The 20150-nt window shown below is 42.6% G+C and overlaps 1 protein-coding gene across 1 annotated transcript in view; it reads right to left on the bottom strand.

The window, feature by feature from the left end:
* Nucleotides 1-20150, bottom strand: part of xylt1 (xylosyltransferase I) — a 67389-nt gene that overhangs the window by 8503 nt on the left and 38736 nt on the right. The window contains exons 3-9 of the mRNA XM_029511140.1: nucleotides 17096-17268; nucleotides 16731-16933; nucleotides 11636-11716; nucleotides 9482-9698; nucleotides 8994-9170; nucleotides 6167-6432; nucleotides 1941-2139 (exon numbers count right to left, since the gene is read on the bottom strand). Of these exons, the coding sequence (XP_029367000.1) occupies nucleotides 1941-2139; nucleotides 6167-6432; nucleotides 8994-9170; nucleotides 9482-9698; nucleotides 11636-11716; nucleotides 16731-16933; nucleotides 17096-17268 (1316 nt within the window). The remainder of the gene's footprint in view (nucleotides 1-1940; nucleotides 2140-6166; nucleotides 6433-8993; nucleotides 9171-9481; nucleotides 9699-11635; nucleotides 11717-16730; nucleotides 16934-17095; nucleotides 17269-20150) is intronic.

Genomic DNA, 20150 nt, shown 5'->3' with positions numbered 1-20150 from the left:
ATGATTAAAGCATACGCCTTAAACAAGGAGCCTGTTAGCTTCGCCTACCTTTGGAAACCCATGAAAACATTGGGGTTCAGTAACATGCAAAATCTTGTTTCAAAAGTAAAAATAAATAAATAAATATATATAGCTTATAGATTCTTTAAATATATTTATGGACCACACTGGCCAAGTAGCTTTCTAATAAAGGCAATACTCAGAAAACCTGTCTTATACCTCCTATGTACCCTCCAAAGGTGAGCAAAACATTTCTTTGTTTGAAATTGTACAGCAGTGCTTTGCATGCAGACGAGACAGGAAGCGGTCACATTAAACTCCACATTTTCCACCGAGGCTCGGCTCGATATTGTGTCAAATACAAATCTACTTTTTCAGCTTTGATTTTGCAGATCTTAGGGGAGCTATTACTCATGAATAAAAGACTGAAGTTCATCAAAAGTAAGTAAAAGTTGTGTACTTCAGTTGACGAAAATAAAGAGAACATTATGGTATCAAATACGATAGTGCTGAGAGAGTGTTGTGAGACCTAAAATGCATTTTTGAAGTTTTAGTTTGTGAAACTGCTGTGCTGGATTAGATTATATCATCATGTGTTGCAATTGTTGTTGCCTCCTGTATATCCTCTGACACAGTGTGCCTGCGTCTATACTACACATTGCGACTCAGTGAGGACAAAATCATCAGTCAACGTCAGTCATTCTACTGTATAAGATTTATCCAACACAGCCTGGTATACCTCTCAATGTCAAATCTGACTTGAGGTGAAATACTAATTTTAACTGTGCAGGCTGTAAGTGGTGCTCCACTAAATCATGTTGTAAAGGGTCCTATAAAGGCAGCTGGGACGCAGCAGTAGAAGAGTGAAAAGAACGACATATCTGTCTTCCTTTATATCTAAAGGAGGACAGGGAACACATTGTTAAGCCAACCATATGGTTTATCTAGCAAACTCTCAGTGTTTAGCTGTGGTATAATGGGTCATATCTCCTAAATTGACAAAAAGGTGAGCTGCTGCGGCTCTGCCACGCACTCTTATTTAAGCTCTTTCTGCTCTCGAATTGAATGACAGATGGACGGACTGACTGACTGACAGCCATTGCACAGTGCCAGACAGCGAATGCTTTCTCAAGCTGAGCATCCAGATAAAAGCCATGGCTCACATCACTTCTCTGTCACTCACGGTTTCATAGGCTAGACACACAAACTGGTCTCAGTAAAGAGGGAGCTGCACGGTGGCGGAGCGTATCGGTGGCTTTGAGTTGAGACTGCAGGAAAAGGTCAAATGGGTTTAAGGTGTGAGACCGCGATCCACGAACACAAACGAAGCTAACAAACGAATTCACAAATTTGTTGACATTTCCCTCTCCTGCAAAGCTGTGCACGATAAACCGGAGAAAAAGGTCAATTTACATTCACTCGGTTAATTTTGTCGTTTTTCAAAAAGACACTCTGCGGCTGTCACATCAGACCCGAGCGGCTGTGTCCTAAACAGGCATCGTGGTAAACAGAAACACAGATTAACATAACAAGACAATCAAGGGAGGCATTCCAGTGTGAAGGTGAGAAGACGTTCTATTAGGAAACAACAAATAAGCAGCACATGAAGCGCCCATCCCTATAAACTTAGATTAATTCAATCAATTTACATTTTACAAGGCCATTACAGGACCCAAAATGTGTGGCGATGCGGTTCTATGAGTCTTGGCAAGGTCGCCATAGCAATGAATATAAGGTCACCATGGCAATGAGCTTTATATCTCACCTCTAATTACATAGTGAGTAGCTGTGTTTTTCCTGTGTGGTGCCGAGGGTTTTAATAGAACTCATTTCCTGACACCGGAAACCACAGACTGATTTGTGATTCTTGCCAAAAAAAGTGACTTAGATGTCATTTAAAAATAAAAGGCTCCAACGTGGAAGCCAATACACTGACTCACCTCCGCGAACTGCAACCTGCTGAATGTGCTGCCGGGAGGGGTGGTGAGCTTGAAGCTTTTCTTGGGCGCCACCCAGGTCTCCATTGTCTCCAACTTGCTAGTGGCCAGATTGGTGGCATGGTGTTTAACCAAGTAGCCCTGGAACTGGTCTGACAGGAAGTACAGATGGACTGACACAGGGTGGCCCATGGGGAAGTACCTGGGAGGACACAGAGAGAGCAAGAATCCGTGAGCAAATCTGAGAGCTGGCGACCTGCCTGCTGTGCTGCTTCTCCGGACCAGCAGCGTAAAAAGACAAGAGTATCTGGATTCATCTGGACACTGATTGGAGGAAACCGGCAGCAGGTCTTCACTGTGCTCAACATGGTGACTCGGTGAAAGCCCGTGGCCACATGCAGTGCTAGAGGCTTTTTTTTTATGCCTGGACATGATAATTACAGGAGATCATACCAACCCTCTCTCAGACTCTCAGTACAAATGTCGGCGACTACAGCACGTGTTCTGGTTCTGAAGTTACAGTTAAAGATGACACGTGACAGTCAAGACCACAGCTACAGAAAATTACAGAATAGTAATGGGCCACATTGACAGCAGATTCGGATTACTAAAACCTCTGAACCGCACATATACACACGCACACAATCCAGCGAAACACAAGTCTGTATAACAAAGTTTAACTGGGTCATCTAGTCAGCTGGAGCCAAATGAAGGTCTTGCCCCTCTGATTAGTCTGCTGATTGTTCGTGTTGCCTAATATGTGGCAGAGGGCCGGCCCTCGGGGCTGCCAGCCCTGGTGCCTTCTGGCAAAACAAAAAAATGGGCCAGGGTGGGCGCTGCTGGCGAACACTCCACAGCTGCTCTCTGCACACTCCTTGTCGCCCAGATTTGTCATCCTTTGTCTCTTATGCTTCCTTAAACTGGTTTTTACATGCGCCAGGGTGCCAACACACTCATACACACACAAACACACATGCACACAGCATCTCTCCCTTCTCCCCAGTGCCCATGGCCTCATCAGTATTCTACTGAAGGACCAGGACTCAACCCGTCCCAGTAAATGCTACCCTGACAAGCAGAACAGCAAATATTTACACCCACAAGGATAGCAGTGCACACTCCCTCCTCCCCTGCTCCCTCTCGCCTCCTCTCTACTCTCCCATCTGCCTTTTTCTCTTTGCTCCTCTCCTCTTGTTTCATCTTGCTTTCTGCTCTCGTCTCTCGGCTCTCACTCCTCCCTGTCCTGTCTTTCCCAAAAGAGAAGTGGTGTGGATGCCAGTGTGAGAGCCAGAGAATGGGGGCCGAGGCGTAGGTCGCACAGAAGCGCCATTCAGGCTTTTACACCACAGTCTCTCCAGTCGAGTCACAGCAGGCCTCTGAAAGAGCCAAATCCCTCTATGCGGCCTTTTCCTCTCTTGTGCTCCAGTCTCACACTGGGGTGAGGGTGACCCATTTGTCTGTTGGTGTCACATCTGTATTCTACAAGCTCAGTCGCTGGCTTATTGGGAGCAACTAGCTAAGACTAATGCAGTCTGATAGAGCAGTCCAGCACACATCTCTTGAACACGGTCTTAACAGGAACTAACCATTGACACCATCGTGAAGGAGGTTTATTGCAGGTCTGCTCTATTACGCTCCATTTCAATAGGAGTGCTCAGAACAAATAAGCCATACAGGCAGGCCTAAGACATGAGACCAGGCCTTGATGTGGACCCAGATTTCAAAAATAAGACTTAACTGCTGTGACTTGCTTTTGTCTTGAAACCAGAAAACGAAATCGGTTTTAATTACTTGGCTTCATTAAAAATACAGATCAATGAAACATAAATAAGAAAGCTCCTAGCAGGCTCTTTGCAGTCTCGCCACACACAAAGTGTATTTAATTATTAGGCCTATAAAGCAGAGTCGGCTAAATTAAGGCTCATTTCAGGTTTTTGTTCAGCTCAGTCTGACCGATGTCCCACTGCAGATGAGTTACAGCTCAAATACTTCCTACAGTACACTCATATTAAAACTAATGAATATTAGTAACACCCATTATTACGGAAAACAGACATCATCCATCCAACGATGCTGATTTGATCATTTTATGACAGAGCAGCCTGTGTATTAAATTATGATGTTCTGCTAAGTAGGGTTGTATGAAAAAGGATTATTTTGGCTGATACTGTAACTTAGGTTGAAATCTACACTTTTGCTGAGCATCTATCACCCCTGCGCTTATGGTGCTAAGCAATGCACATTTTAGATGTTATCAGTAATAAGTCATAAGTAATTAATGTAGATCACTTTTGGTATATATATATATATTGTTATTTAGGGGTGCAGTTAATAATGAACTTTGCTATTGATTTGCATATTTTGATTACTTATTCACAACTTCATGGCTTCTACAAAAATGTTTCCCAGTCTCTGGTGATGTTTTCAAATGTCTTGTTTTTTTTATATATTAATAAATAAGTAGAATAGAAGTGATTATATAGCCCTAGATCTGTAAACCACGAGGCAATATGTGCTTTTCACATATTATTCTGTAGAACAGACTTTTTTCCTTCCGGGAAGTCTGTGTTCAGTTAATTCCACCCCAAATAAACTGCGATTAAAGTCTCAGCTGCTTCAGCTGAGTAAAGCAACAACAGATCACTTGCAGCCCTCCTGACTTTCACTTTGTGAATGAGAAGTTCATATTTGACCTGAACTTGACTCCAAAGGCTCCATGCGACTTGCACACATCAGATGACACTTCTTTGTGTAAATGTTCGAAGAAAGGAACACGCACAAACACACATCAACAGGATCAATCTCAAGTCACTTACATAAACACACACACAAACAAAGCCTGCAGCACAGCCACACGCACATACACATACCCACCCATATAGACAGACACACACACAAGGTCGCAGTTGTTCTCTGTTTGTGACCTTGACCCCTTAGTCATCTAAAATTGTTACATGTAAATGTTAAAGGGTGGGTTTGCTTGTTTTCCCAGAGGAAATGCTTCCTCCCACAGCCTCATTTCTTTGCAATGACACAGACTCCGGACACCCACATTTTCCATCTCTGTTACACATGCAAATACCCCACATGCCACAATACACAGATGCAGCATGGGGCTAGAACCAGCTGTAGCGGAGATTGGTTTGAGGTTTGACAGATGGAAACATGTTTCCTGTCTCTGCTTGGCTTTTACCCACATGACTTTACAGAACACCCACATTGCAGCAACCCTGGTGAGGGAAGATGCTACCGACCACCTGTGGATTTGTGGAATTTCCTGAGGAGAGAAAAGGAGTATAGCTGGAGTATAAAAAAGGAGCATAAAAAGTATAGCTGATAAAGCACAGTGTGCCTTCATATATTGTTAAAACAACAGTTTCCCTCCATGCTGTGCTTTGTTTAAATTGGTTTACCTTGTCTCATGATTGGAAAAAAGTGGAAAAAGTCACCTTAATGTTTGCTGATATCATTAAGCAGAACATAAAGATGCTGTCTTAATGTTTCCTTCAGTGGTGTGGGTGTTGCGTGTGTTTGCTTTATCTTTCGTTTTTTGAGGTAACTTGCTTTTTTAAGAGACGTACAAATTCGCAACTTAGCAATTCACATCTCCACTCCATGTTTTGAATCAGCATTGTCAATTTGTCATTTGCCTTTTAATCACTTTTTGCCAGGCTTTCATCGCTGCACGAATAAGTTGAGGCAAGTTAACCTGTAATGTTCCTTCAGCAGATGCTACTGGAAACATGTGCTGTCTAAATCTTCACTGATAGATTCCATTTGGCCATTAAGTATGAAATCACTGGGTGGGTTTCCCTTTTCATTTTGACCACGTATGTTAGCTGCTCTCTGGACTTCATACATGTCCACCATTAATCCAGTTGCTTGAAGGACAGGTTTCACTGACCCATATAGCCTCTTCATTTCTACTAAAAAGTCATGTTACCAAATGAATAGCATTACCTGGAATCCTCAGCTGCAGATTGGAACTATTCATTGTTGTCCTGCTTCAATGACATGCGATCCCAAAGAGGGACAACAGCAACACAAAAGGTTTTATTCTTTGCACATTTGTGGTCTAATATGCTAACATAGGCGTGGGCGGCTTTTGAGAATAGTGAAGTGGAAGCGGGCAGGTGTGTGATGATGATGGGGTGTGCGGAGATGCAGAGTAGAACACAAACGAAAGACGGATTTGCATAGGTGAATCTGCATGTGTTTACCAAACAAACCTGCAGCTGTGATCCTTTGGGTTTCCCTGCAGTGAGGCGGCGGCCCTGGCCAGGCCCAGGCGTGAGAAGGAATGATAGTACGTGAGCTGTGTGTCTGACAGGCTGGCCACACCATCTGGCTTGTCATACACATTCTCCCAGTAGGAGTTTAGCGCTGGCGTGCCTTGGGGAAACGATCCAAACAGGTAGGCGTCCAGCTGGTTCACAATCTCCTGGTTCACACTGGCTTCAAACTTCCTGGCAAAGAAGGTGGGCCGCACCGTTTGCTGCAGGGGGGAAAAAGAGAAAAGCAGGGAGGGATGAGATAAAGAAAAAAGGAGACGATTAACCCATGGTGGTGTGCCAGGATGGCAGGGGAACACGGTTGATGTGCTGATGTGTGTAAAAGCAACGAGTGGGCAGAGAAGAAAGTGAAGATAGCAGGTAGATTAGAGGTGTTAGAGGGCTGCAGATAAAAAGGAAATAAATATTTTCTCTATGGCGTAGTGACCTCATTACTGTACACTCTGAGTTATAATTAATCTCAATCTCTTTCTTGCAGAACAAATGGTCTATACGCTTTAGGTCAATATCAGAGGTTTCTCAGCCTAAGAGTGAAGTTGCTCACTAGGAGGTATGCAGGGAGAACATGCAAACTCCACACAGAAAGACCCCAGAGCGGGAATTTGAACCCAGAGCCTTCCAAGAGCTAGCCAGTGTGCCATTCCAAGAAATAACAGTAGCAGAAATATCACATTGTTATTTCATACTGTTGTTCTCCACAATGCAAGACTGGCTGTAGATTCAGTTATTAGTTAAAGCAGCTGGATGCTTTTTTTAAGCGGCTTACTTATTTCAAATTTTCCTCTAATTGTTGCGTTGCCTTGTTTTTTCTTTTTTAATTTAGCGTATTAAACACGCTTCTCTGGGGCTCTAAAAATGAATACAGCAACATGGCTGACATTGCTTCATTTTAAGGATTCCAGTCTTAAATCCCGAAAAATTTGGAAACCATTGCACTTTGAGGTCCCCAGGAGTCAATTAAAAATTATTCCAGTGAATCACCATGACACATTCACCCTAATATTTGAATTAACGAGGAAACTACCCATCTTAAATACGCTGTCCTATAGAAGGGAGGGCAGTTTTAGACACAGGGCAACTCCACGAGAAAACAAATGATGTAGTGCATGAGGTTGCTAAAATCTAATGGCACAACAATGCGCCTATTGAAAGGATTGCATCAGCCGCTGTTTTCTCAGACCTGTCTGTTTCTCTGTTTTTACATCCATTCATCATCTCTGCCCTCAACAGTTTCTTCCTTTCCTCCTGCGGGTTGCGCAGCTTGGCCTGCTCTGCGCCACCCATTTCTTTCTCACCCTCTCTGTCCTTGCCACACTGTTGCCCCTGTGGTTGATGGTGCATTTTGAAATCTGCCATCTCCACGGCTTGGCTTCCACACAAAGACATCTTTCAGTTCCAGTCACAAAACTATTTAGTGAAAGTTACCCAGTACCGAACACCTCAGTGCGACTTGCTAAAAAAACAAGAAGAGAGAAACCTAATGAAGCTGTGGCACATTTCTGAGGAGATTTCACAGGTCTCTCAGGCCAGAGCAGCCACTGAGGGCACGTTGGTGTTGCTGCCTCTCACAGCACCAGACGTTTCATTAATCCTCTGTGATTGGCTGGAGATATCAAATGAAAAGTGTGTGTGTGTGTTTGGGGGGGGGGGCTTTTAGTCTGTCTCCATGTTCCTAGATCTTGTGCAGTCATCTGAAAAACGCAACTTGTCACAGCCTGTCTTTCTATCAGATTTCTCGAATGCACCTCATTCTGAAACACATTATTAAACAATGATGTTCTAAGACAAAAGGCACGATGCTGCTCTTTCTCCCCAGGGTAACCTCTACCCCGTTGAGTGCACTTCAAAAAGTACAATGTCGGAAACAGTTGTACCTTGAATTACTTCTCTCATCTGCAAGCCAAATGCAAGCCTACTTTAACTGTCTGTATCTTTCCCTCAGCTCAGGTTGAAAAAGGAAACTTGGATCGTGTGCTCAATGGGATATTAAGTCCTATTAATACTGGGGCCTGGCTGACTTCTGGAAAGGCTGCTTTGTTCCCAGGGTTGGACTTCACTGATACCAGGGTGCCAACCAGACCTAGCAGCATTGCCAAGGACCTGTGGTAATGTGCTGGCGCTGAATTGCCAGAGACTGAGGCGAGACAGACGGCAGTCAGGTCTGGCGAAGGGAGAACTGAGGTCATCGCAACAGCGCTGACTGTTGTATGAAGGGCCAGAGAGATGAAGTGAGTCATTGCACTTAAAGGATTTTTAGCTGCGGCAGAGTAATTTCATTTTTGTGGCTCAGCTTTTACTTTGTAGGAACACAGTAGTAGTCAAACTTTGACACTGAATTTCTCTGGGGTCCCACAGTCACTACCATTCATACGCTTTCATTTTGAAAAGCTAACTAACCCACTGCTCCCTCTTGTCCCCAATGCAGAGAGGATCAAATTACTATTAATTTTTTACTGTTTCTGGGTCATTTGAATAAAGACATAATTTTGCACATATCAATTGTGAAAGCTGAGGGAAGAGTCTGGAGGCTGGGGGTGAGGGATCAGACCTTGAGGGCAAGGAATTTAGACTTCTGCTAATTTTCCACAACGCGTGGAGGTGTGTGCACGAAAATCATCCACCGGTGCCAAGAATTAGTTTCATTTTTATAACCTTTTAGACACTAAAAGAACTAATAATATAATCTGCATTTCAATATTCCTTTTATGTTTAAACGCCACAAGTCCTAAGTCCCAAGTACTTTTTTGCTGTGTGTTGTGATTACCTGGAAACGGTGGAAGTCCACAGGCTTGAAATCATTAGGGGAGCATCCACACCAGTCCACAATGTGCTTGTACTGGCACTTACAGCCCAGTTTGCGATTCCAGTTTGTGATGCGCAGGTTGTTATCCACCATGCTCTCACAATGGCCGCTGTTCTCCAGTACAGTGTGGAAGAACGACTGTATGGAGAGAGAAGGTGAAAGGGGAAGGAGGCAGAAACACAGATACAGACTTAGACATTTTTATTCCTTCATTATTAATCTTGAAACCATGCAATTCACTAGAGGAAATAGAAAAGCAGCAGCCTGAGCTTCATGATAAACATCCAATTTCCAAGTGAGCCTTAACAACTTCCCCTCACTTTATCATTTCATGTCCACGTTCTTACTCACAGCTGGGGAGAAAGAACAGTGAGTCCTGCTCCTAAACAATGCAGCGGCAGTAGCCTGTCAGTCATAGGTGAAGAAACACTTGTCTGTGTGTGTGTTACCTCGGCAGGCAGCAGAGTGTAAGCATAGAAGCGTTTCATGCTGGTGACCAGGTCATCCTTGGAGTTGATGACATACTCCACAAACATGCGGTTTAGAAGGAACCAGTCCGACCCGCCATCCACTGAGATGCCCTCTGGGATTTTACGATCTCCCAGCCTCCACATGTGGGTGTCGCACTCATAGAAGAGACGGTCCAGACCCTGCTTACGGATAAACCTAATAAACACATAAAGGCACAGTTACACCTCACCTCCGATTAACAACAGCAGATTTTGCTCAGATTTAGATCAATCAATACCAAATCTGTTTTTATTTTCAAAATTTTGCTTCAGCCTTTGTTTCCCTTTCCATTTAAATCGTTTTGTTGGCTTTAACTGTGATGTGCACAGCTCTCATATGAGAAATGCCCAATTGTTACATCTTCCAGTGTGCTGTACTGGGCTCAGTTACTGGAACAGTTATGAAACAGTTATACTCAAACAGCATTTCAGTCTCTCTCAAAAATTAAAAATATAGGCTTAGGATTGGTCTGATGAACCAAACTTGACTATCAACTGATCATATCTGCTAATACATGTTGGCTATACGTTTTTGTTTTGATTTATTTCATGTTTACTTTTTTATGTGATGGTCTTTTTACGCTGCCTTATTCTGTGGATTACATTACTTATCTGCCTATAATGTGTTTGCTTTCCTTACCCTTAATTGACAAGACATGCTGTTTGCACTTGTCACTAGACACTTTTACCAAGAGCAAGAGAAGCGTCACCCTACATACATAATGAATGGCGTTACTTCGGTGAGTCTCTCAAGTGTTAGGCAGAGGGAGTCAAATTCAGGTAAACCAGCGTCTCCCCTCCGTTCTCCAGACGGGAACAGTGAGCGTTGACGTAGTGGCCCTGCAGCTCATGGGCACACATGTGCCAATACACAATTGAGATGCATGTTTTAAGCATTTGAGTTTGTTTTTGTTAAGCACACACTGCTGGATCACTGTGAACATTGCTGTTGGGAACGCAGAATCGAATCAGACTCAAAAACCCATTTTATCAAATAGCACAAAGAAAAACACTGTCTGCAAACACAAAAAGGTACTTCAGAGCAGTGTCGGGGCTTGTTGCTTTTCAAAGTAATTAGCTATAGTTTCTAGTTAATTCTCTCAAAAAGTAAGTAGGTTAGTAATTGAGTCACCACATTGTGAAAGTAACTAGTTACGAAGAGAAACTAACTATTGTGTTACAATTTTTTTATTTGACCGGTTTGACAGTTTATTCAATTATTTATAAGAAAAACTGAATATTAGTCATTTTTAAATAAATGAAATGGACACCTCATACAATAAATTATATATAAAAAACTAGTAATGTCTGTGCTTCCGGTTTGTAAAAGCTATCCTTGAATTGTCTCCACTCACCATTGCTGTATGTGTCCGGGTCGTTTGTGTGTATGTGTGTGTGTGTGTGTGTGTGTGTGTTCGTGTGTGGGTTTGTGGTTCGCCCACCTTTGCCCTGTTTGGCCTGCCATGAAGTTTTCCTCTACTCTATCCAATCATCATCACTTATCATGTGGTTGCTACCCCCAAAGAATATAAGCAAAGCTTATAGAGAGCCAGTGGTGACAACAGTTTAATAAGCTTAATAATAGTAACGCGCTACATGTAATTGTCGGTAATGGTAACAGGTTGTAATGATGGAAACAGTAATCAACTAGATTACCCATCACTGAAAAGAGGTGGTTATTTTAACACCATTCTTCCCATCACTGCTGCTGAGTCACGCTGACTCATACATCCATGCTGAGTGTTTTTTATTGTTTATTTTTAATCATGTGTTTCTGGGTATTTTTGCCCACAGTGTTGTGTGGGGACTAGTTCACCGCCGGCACCTGATGGGGCAGAAAGCAGAGGGCGGCAGCGGAGACGGGTGTTCTGGCAGCAACTTTGCTAGCTTACCCCACCAAGAAGGTTAATTAATGAAGCCGCAGATGGGAGCTAATTGTATTATGATTCAGTGACCACACTGTGCTGGCAAGATGGCTCTGTGTGTGTGTGTGTGTGTGTGTGTGTGTATGAGCCAGAAAAAGAAACAGACAGCTATCCACAGAGTATGGTGCTGTAGAATGATTAAATGAAGTTTGAGTAATTTGCTTCTCACCTGGCGTTGTCTCTGCCGTGGGACTTGATGAAGTTCATGTCTCTGTATTTGGACAGGAAGGCCACCAGCTGGTTATTGGTCCTGCAATGCAAGAAAATGACTTAATGTTGACAGGAAAAACAAATGGTTAGCTAAAAGGGGAACACAGATTTTCGCTGTACGTGCTACAGGAAGGAATGTGAGTTTGTTCATTTTCTACCACCTATCCGTTTCTGGTGCGAGAGCTGATCCCAGGTCAGATTGGGCACAGGCTGGATACACCCTGGACAGGTCTCCAGTCCATCGCAGGGCCAAAGTACAGAGCAAGACAATTAACCTAAACATGATGTCGTCGGACGGTGGGAGGAAACCCACGCAGGGCGAACATGGCCCCAGGCCGGGAACCAAACCCGCGACGTTCTTATCATGAGGCAACAGCACTAACCACTACGCCACCGTGCTGCCCAGGAAGCGAATTTTGCTGCTAAATTATGCAAATTAATTCCTGTCTCTTGTTGCAATAGAAAGGCTCTTTTTGAGCCTCTTGGGAGAAGTAGACACAACACTGAGACATCGTCATCTTTTAAGTTTAGTAACCTGAAAAAGGAAACCAAATGAGAAGCACTAAAAGCTTTAGCTCCTTGAAAGGCCACTGGGGTCTGGTTTCAAAGAGGAGTCAGTCCTCATAGATGCTAATAAGTTCAATCTTACCCTCCACAACTGTAAGAGGAGTGAACTCTATATGTGTATACAGTACAGGCCATTCAAATGAATAGGAAAGAGGGTCCAAACTTTTGGCCTGTACTGTATGAGGTCTATATGTTTTTATCATTGACTAAGCGTTTTTTGAGGCAGCCCTATTATCTGGGCTTTGGTTTTGTTCTTAATAATATTAATAATGATTTTCACAATATCATTGTAGCTACGTGGTCTACCCAATAATCTGTCTTGAATTTTCCCATGGTGCTTTTCAGTGGTATTACAGCTCCGAATTGCCAGTCGGTGTTTGAACGTTAGTGTGGGTAGATGTTTGTCTCAATATGTTAGCCCTGAATTAGACTTTGGACCTGTCCAATGAGTCACCTGTTCTCACGTCCACTATGGCTCAGACTGGCACCAGCCACTCCCCAAATTAGCATTAGCATTATTGTTAATGGATGATCACAACTACTAGTACCTATGTGCATCAGTGAGAACTTTCACTGAAAATTCATTGAAATGATGGTTGTATCACATTCCCAGACTCATGACTGAGCAGATTAGTTGAGTTTTTGAGTGTTTAACTCTTAATAAACAAGAACTAAAGATGTTTATTGCTCCACCATTTAACATTGATTGCTGCTTATTTGGTCATGAATATTTAAACATGTTTTAAGAAACTAAATACTGTACTCTGTTTGGAGTATTCGTTTGGATACAGTTTTTCAACTCAATTTTCAAAGCTCAATTAACTTGTTAAGCATTAAAATGGAATCCACTGCTCCCGGAGTCTATTAACATGCAAATATCGCTCCTTTTGATTGCTAACACGTGATGTCAGTAAAAAGTTTGTTCTCAGTCCATGTGCACGACAGGCTTCACATTTTCATATCACACTTGGGCAAGTTGCCTGTTGAACAATGATTTGCTGCCAAATTCACAAACTACTGCCCATAAGTGCAAGTGTGAAACTGGGATTTTAGGTGAGAACCGAGACACTTTCACCTTCAGCAGACACATGCAAAAGAGAGAAAACATCCTTCCCGTGTCAAACTCTGCACATGCATCATTCTGCGTTGTGAAACTCGAGCATTCAACAAAGAACAAACAAGACACATTTTTGCAAATCGAGGGGAACTTCACTGGAAGAGAAATGCTGTTTTCGGGACTTTAAGTCACTTCTGATCAATTAAAGACATCAGCTAGTCTGTGTCAGTCCCTCTGTCCCTTCAAACTGTTAAAACAATTTGGGATGATACAAAAGATTGTGCTGTCCACGATTTTGATGAATGACTCCATGCTGCTCTTACATTGTAACAGCCTACTCCCTCATACACGAGCCAGACAGGCTAAAAGCTTTGCTCTGCAGGCTGTGCCCCAGTCAATGGCTCTAACATTTCATCTGTGGTGGAGCCTTTCATGATGGCGGGGCTTGCCTTCCTAAAAGATCAGCGAGGCTCTGGTTAAAGGAAGGAAAGAAAGAAAAAAAAAAAGAGCTCAAGGATCAGTGGGGGGAGGGACAAGCGCATATTAATGTCATTTTCTCTTGAAGGAGCAATTTCACAGCCTGGGGGGCTTATCTTAGGAGGTCCTGAGCCATAAAGCCGAACTGACGATGTGCAGTGCAGACACATGCAGCCTTCTGTCTCTACTTCCTAAACACACACACAAACACACAAGCATGCATGCGTGCTGTGTAACGTCTAGTCTGCACAGTAACAATACAACATACAAGCATAGAGACACACATGCAGGCACTCACTCACACACACACAGAGCAAGGGGAATTCATGTCAAGCTCAACATTTGCCACCTGAGTGGTCACCCAGTCCACTGGGTCTAGTTTGCTTACTGTCAGCCCTGTGGCTGCTCTGTCTCAAAGTGGTATTCACACTCACATTAACACACACACATACGCACAGTGCCATGAATTTCATCCCTAGCTGACACACATTACAATGTGCACCTTTTCAATATTGTAGCCAATTAAACATCATTATGCAACTGCTTCACTTCCACGGTCTTACTGTTAAATTCATAACATCCCCTTTTTATAACAAGGACTTTAAATATACGGTCCCAGAGGGAATAGCTGATTGCCATTGCTGTCAGGTTGTGAACCCGTATTCCAACTCTCAAACGGATTATATATTGATCACACGGTCACCCTCTTTGTCCTGGACAAACCCTTAAGTTTTTCTTATTATTTTAACATTAATTTTAACAATTACATTTTCAAATGAGTGGGCCCACTCCTTATGGGTTATAAAGTCTTTTTCTTTTGCAGCAGGAAATGGCAACTACCAGAGAGATGACTTAGCCCCGACGCAGATGACAAAATGAGAAAGACATGACGCTTGCAGTCTGTCGCTGTCTCTCAAAGCTCACGTGTCTTAAAAGCTGCAGTAAAGTCTATGAAAGAGGCTTTGAAGGGGAAAAAACAGGTAAAAGCAAGGAGACTGCAGATAAAAGCTGGGAAAGAGCATTATACTGTCTGACAAAGCAAGCATATAACTTATCCTCTGGCCTTTCTCTGAACACACACACACACAGACAAACAGGACATCTCCCCCTGGACACACAACCCTCTGCTGGTGTGAGGGGCTCTGGATTTGCCTTTGAGAGCCATCCATGCGGCAGGACAGACATTATCAGGGAATTAGAGGGGAAATAATGCTTGTCTCCAGTCTCACTGATAACAACAGCAGTAGTCAGGGCGGTGCAGGGCATGGGAGCCCCCTGCATTCCTCACAACACGACTGCAATATGGTCACAACGGAAAGAAGAGAGTCGTTTGGACCAGGTCTGTGACAAAAAATATCTTAATGTTAAAAAATACTAATTAGGAAACACTTGTCCAGTTTCAGTTATATACATGTAATAGGATCAGTATGAATAACATGAGTTTGATTGAAGTCAATGTGTTTTTCTGGGCTATACAAAGTGCACACTGATATATATTTATATATATATATATATATATATGCCAAAGATGGGAAGAAAACTTTAAGTAGCCATGTTTGCAAGGTCAAATCAGTGTATATGCAGTGTGCAAACCCAAATTCGACCTGTGGTTACAAATGCACTCGGCAAGCAAAGAGTACAAGAGATACAAGAGTACAATTTACATATTTCCAGATTGCATAGATCTAAAACGTGCAGTTCCTTCCCATTTGCCTTCCTTAACTGCTTCTACTTGCTCCCTCGTCTCACCCTGTCATTTGTGCCTCTTGGCTCCCTCGTTCGCCCCATCAATCGTTCTGTATCCCAACAGATGGGGCTTAAAACCCTCCACTGTCAGCCCTTTTCTTAACAGCATCACCCTTCTGCAGATGAGGATGCCAAACATGGGAAGAAAACTGTGTCTGGATTGTGCACTTGCAAATACCTTTAGCCATGCACTGACTGACAAACGAGAGGGATATGACGGCAGGTGCTGAGGCACAGTGAACTCACATGTGCAACACAAGCACACTCACAGACAAACACGCACTGACAGTGTGTCAGCGGGATTCATCAGTACAGTGAAAACAGCTAAACACAACAAGACTGAACCCATCTACGAACAACATCCGCATCCTGGCTCCAGCTGTGGAAACATCAGATCCAGCCTCTTTTTACCCAGTGGCTATTACAGCTTGTCTAAATTCAACTGGTGGACATCTGGCTGCACAGAAGAGATAACTCTCTACTTAATAGGAGGGAATTTAATTGGCTGCTGCAGAGCTACATCAAAATCCCAGCAGACCCTGAAATCCCGGGAGGACTATAAACTCCGTACTTGTTTAAAAAAAATGGTCAAGTCACCAAATTTCTCCCCCAGTAGCCTTTGTCCACGGCTATATGTTCCGATCATGTAAACCTCGTGTCTTTTAATTACCTTTTACAGCCTCTTAAAAAGGATGCTTTTGAGTGTAGGGATGACTTTGGAACTGTACAAAGCACAATAGGCCTGGAAAGTCAATAGGTATTGACCCTGAGCAATTAAAATGTAATCAGTTCACCATGTAGCCCCTTCAACTGAGTGCAAGCTAGGAAGCAGCAACTTGGAAGAGAAGGTGTGAACTAACAGTGTTTGAGAAAAGTGTAGAATCTGCATCATTGATCGGTTTGGTTTTGAGTGACTCTGTATTTAAAGCTCACAGTTAACCACGGGAGCCCAGACCAGGGTGTATTGGATTTCCTCTATATTGGCTGGGAGCTGTCTGTTATTATACATATTCAGTGACTGCCTGCTTAAAGAGTGAACCGTGTCCATCCCACAGATTTGTCACCTATATCGGATGCTCACCACCAGGTCTTCTCTCATTTCCTTACAGAATAATTCAAAAAGAAATGACCACAGTGCTGTTGCCCCCAGGCCTAACTCGGTGCCCTACATTGGACCTCTTGTGGTGTGGGGTGCTCCTCTTGTTACCTGATGGGGTAGTCAGCAGCACTCAGGTTGATGAAGAAATCCCAGCTCCAGTCCCTCATGGCCAGCAGGTCAGCCATGCTGCGAAGATACATCGTCAGCAGGCTGGCACCCCCCCAGATGGTGGCCATGCGCCAGGGTGTCACCCTCACATTGGGGTACTTGGCAGCCAAGGCCTGCACCTGCCTGTGTAGGTAGTTGGAACGCTGACAAAAGAATCAACCAAAAATCAATTAAAATTCTGTTAACAATTGCGAAAAAAATTTACATATTTAAACCCAATCTCCATTACAGACACAAAATTTGAGAGGCTCAACTGGCCCAAGGTTACTGCGGTGCATCCTGCCTGTAGGCTCCATTTGGCTCACCTGATCCACATGTATGTAGTAGTAGTGTGAGGTGTGATAGATGGCTTTGAAGAGGCGTTGAAACTGGCGAGAGGCTCGTCCATGGACCACCAAGACAAAAGCTATTCTCACTGGTTTGAATGGAAAGCTCTCAGCAGAATCTTCATCCCAGTGGACATTCACATTGGCTTTACCTGTGTCAGCAGAGAGACATAACTTTCAATGCTTTGATAACTTTCAAACTTTCATATCACCCAACCATTCTTTTCTGCATTGAAGTCACAAAGGGCATAATAAGTATAATCAGTATAATTTGTATTTTTTTCTTATAAGTTGACATACAGTACAGGCCAAAAGTTTGGACACACTTTCTATTCATTTGATTGAGAACTGTACTGTATATATTTATCTAAATAATATATAATAATATAAAAAGCTGTTCTATTAATTATTACAACATGGTAAGCATCTATAAATATATTAGTGTGGACGAACAAAGGGCATGATGAATGTAGTGTCAATGATAATTAACTACTTTTTTTTTTACTAAACAATAAATGGAAATTGCTAAACAACAAGGTTTTGCACAAAGTAAGTAGCAATCTGAATAGTGATTAACATAATCATAATAATTAAATGTCACAATTCAGCGGTTATTTTACTTTGTGTGAATATGACTTAGTCTTTATGATATATATTACGATTGAAATACAACCATTACACTGAGTGCATTTATACATGCCGCTGTACATGTCAGTGCAGGTGATTATCCTTTGCTTTCTACAATGTCATTGAAGTACATCAGATGTTCTCTGAGGGCAACATTGGTCATTCATTTTCTCAGAGATCCAAAACTGTGTTCCCGCTAAATATTAAGAACTGAGTAAAGAAATAAAAACAATAACCTATACGTATATTTGGGCCCTGCGGTAAAACAAAAGATAATAGTGTAAGAAAAACCATGGCTCATTCGTCCATTTTCCTTTATGATTAGATTAGCGCAATGACAATTTCCACCAGACACTAGAAACACTGTAACTACTATCATCTCTCAGACAGGAATACTATAAGTGATTCTCCTGGTGGACTCCAGAGTGCAGCACATGTTGACAGTCTGCTATCATTCTTCCCAAGCAAAACTCCCAGAAGAAATGACACAGAAGACGATAAGCACACAGACAAGCGTCTCTTCGGTCGTGGCCTGCAAGGCCACTATCAAATTGAACATTTCCATCTCCAGAGAACCACAGGTAAGCACTCCCACCTCCATCACTTGGTTTTACGCCACCCTTAACTACTCAAAAAACAAAAAACATTACACTTCATACCCTCCCCCTCCAAAAAAAAAAAAAAGAAAAAAAAAAGAAAAAAGAAAAGAAGAAGTAAAAACGCAGTTCTACATCATCAAGTACCAGGAAAATTTTCTCCATTGTTTGTTTTGGAATCTTCAGTTATTGCAGAAAATGTGCGCATGCCGTGTATGAGACATGTTTGTTCATAGACTATGCCTTAAGGAGATTAATGACTGTAATTTGGGACTTCAGTTCCCAAGAGTCTGTCTGTGATAAAAGTAGGGGAAGCTGAGGGAATACTGAAATAGGGATGGTGTTTATTCATTTGAGATGATGTTGCTGCAAAAAAACAAAAAAAAAAAAAACAAAGGCAAAAGCCCCACCCGGCTCGTTTAACTGTTTCCCCCCAGGGTATCGTAATTACCCCAAATTTAAGGGTAAGTGTCCCACATATCTTCCTTTTCTGAGTTGACGGGGGTGGCGGGGAGGCAGCCTTGTCCACTCAGTTCAAATAATCTCATTCACTCTAATTTAAGACCAGATGACCAACATGGGTTTATTTAAAGGTTTTTGACCAACAGGGTGAGGATAATGACACACTCCCTTGGCCATGTCTTCTGTCAGTATATCAAATTTATTTCTTGTTACTTATTCTGCCTGAATGTGTGTGTATGTGTGTGTGTGTGTGTGTGTGACTAGATTGAGGAGGTGAGGGGAGGCTTTATCAGATTGAACAGTAATTGGTGACCACCTAAGAAGGTTCACTGGTTTACTTTGCTCATGGATAATTGGCCAGTCACTTCACAAAGCACTTTGAGTCTGTGCTATGCTAGCTAGCTGAACTAATGAGCACTGTTGTGTGTGTGTGTGTGTGTGTGTGTCTGTCTGTCTGTCTTCCTCTGGGTCCGTGAGTTTAAATTTCACTCTCGAGCATGTGTGTTCATCTGCAGAAGAGCTTTATGTGTAGCTTTTTGACCTGCACCTGAAGTGGCTGCAGGCCTATTCTGAAAGAAAAAACACAAGGCCTCCTTTTGAACTCATCACTCTTCATCATGTTCCCCCTTGTCATCAATCTTTTAAACTGCCTCTCCCTCATCTGCTATCACCCCAGTCTCTTCCTCCATCATCTTGTTTAACTTCAGGGTCTTACCCTCCCTCCATCTTAACTGCTCATATGAGAGGTTAGAACACGAGTTAAGCTATATATCCAAAAGGGCTTGTACCAAATTGCATTTGAAAATGTCTCCGGGATTCTGTCTGCTCCTTGAAACCACACCCAGGTTTGCAGGCATAACATGTCAATGGGTTTGTTTTTATAAATACAGTAAATTCAATTCCTTTTCCATACTGATATTTTTTGAGGCCAGCGTAAACATTTCACTGACTTTATCACTTTGAAGTTCATTTGGCTTGGTGGAAAGTAGTTGCCCATTTGCACATTCACGCTGAAGCTGGCAAACAACCGCTGGCTTAAAACTGTCAAAGTAGCACACTGCTATCAATGACATATAAAAATGGCCATAAACTCCAGGTTTGAAAAGTGTAGCCAATGTAGAAATGACCTAAACCTGCATTAACTCTAGTGACGCTCTTGTTGTAAAAAGAAATCCAATTGTATAAAAGGGCTGCTTCTCACCTGATTCAGGGTTTTCTTGTGGGTTCAAAGGTCTCAAATGCTACATTTTAAAGTCTTCTCGATGAATCACGATGCTTATCTTTTAAATGTTGGTGTCATTCAGATGAAACTAGGACATGAAGCGGGTACTGACAGACTGTGCCTGTGA

This window comes from Echeneis naucrates, chromosome 1 (genome assembly GCF_900963305.1).
Source record: "Echeneis naucrates chromosome 1, fEcheNa1.1, whole genome shotgun sequence".
NCBI lineage: Eukaryota > Metazoa > Chordata > Actinopteri > Carangiformes > Echeneidae > Echeneis > Echeneis naucrates.
Note: the sequence above shows the minus strand (reverse complement) of the source record. Positions and strands in the feature narration are given on the sequence as shown.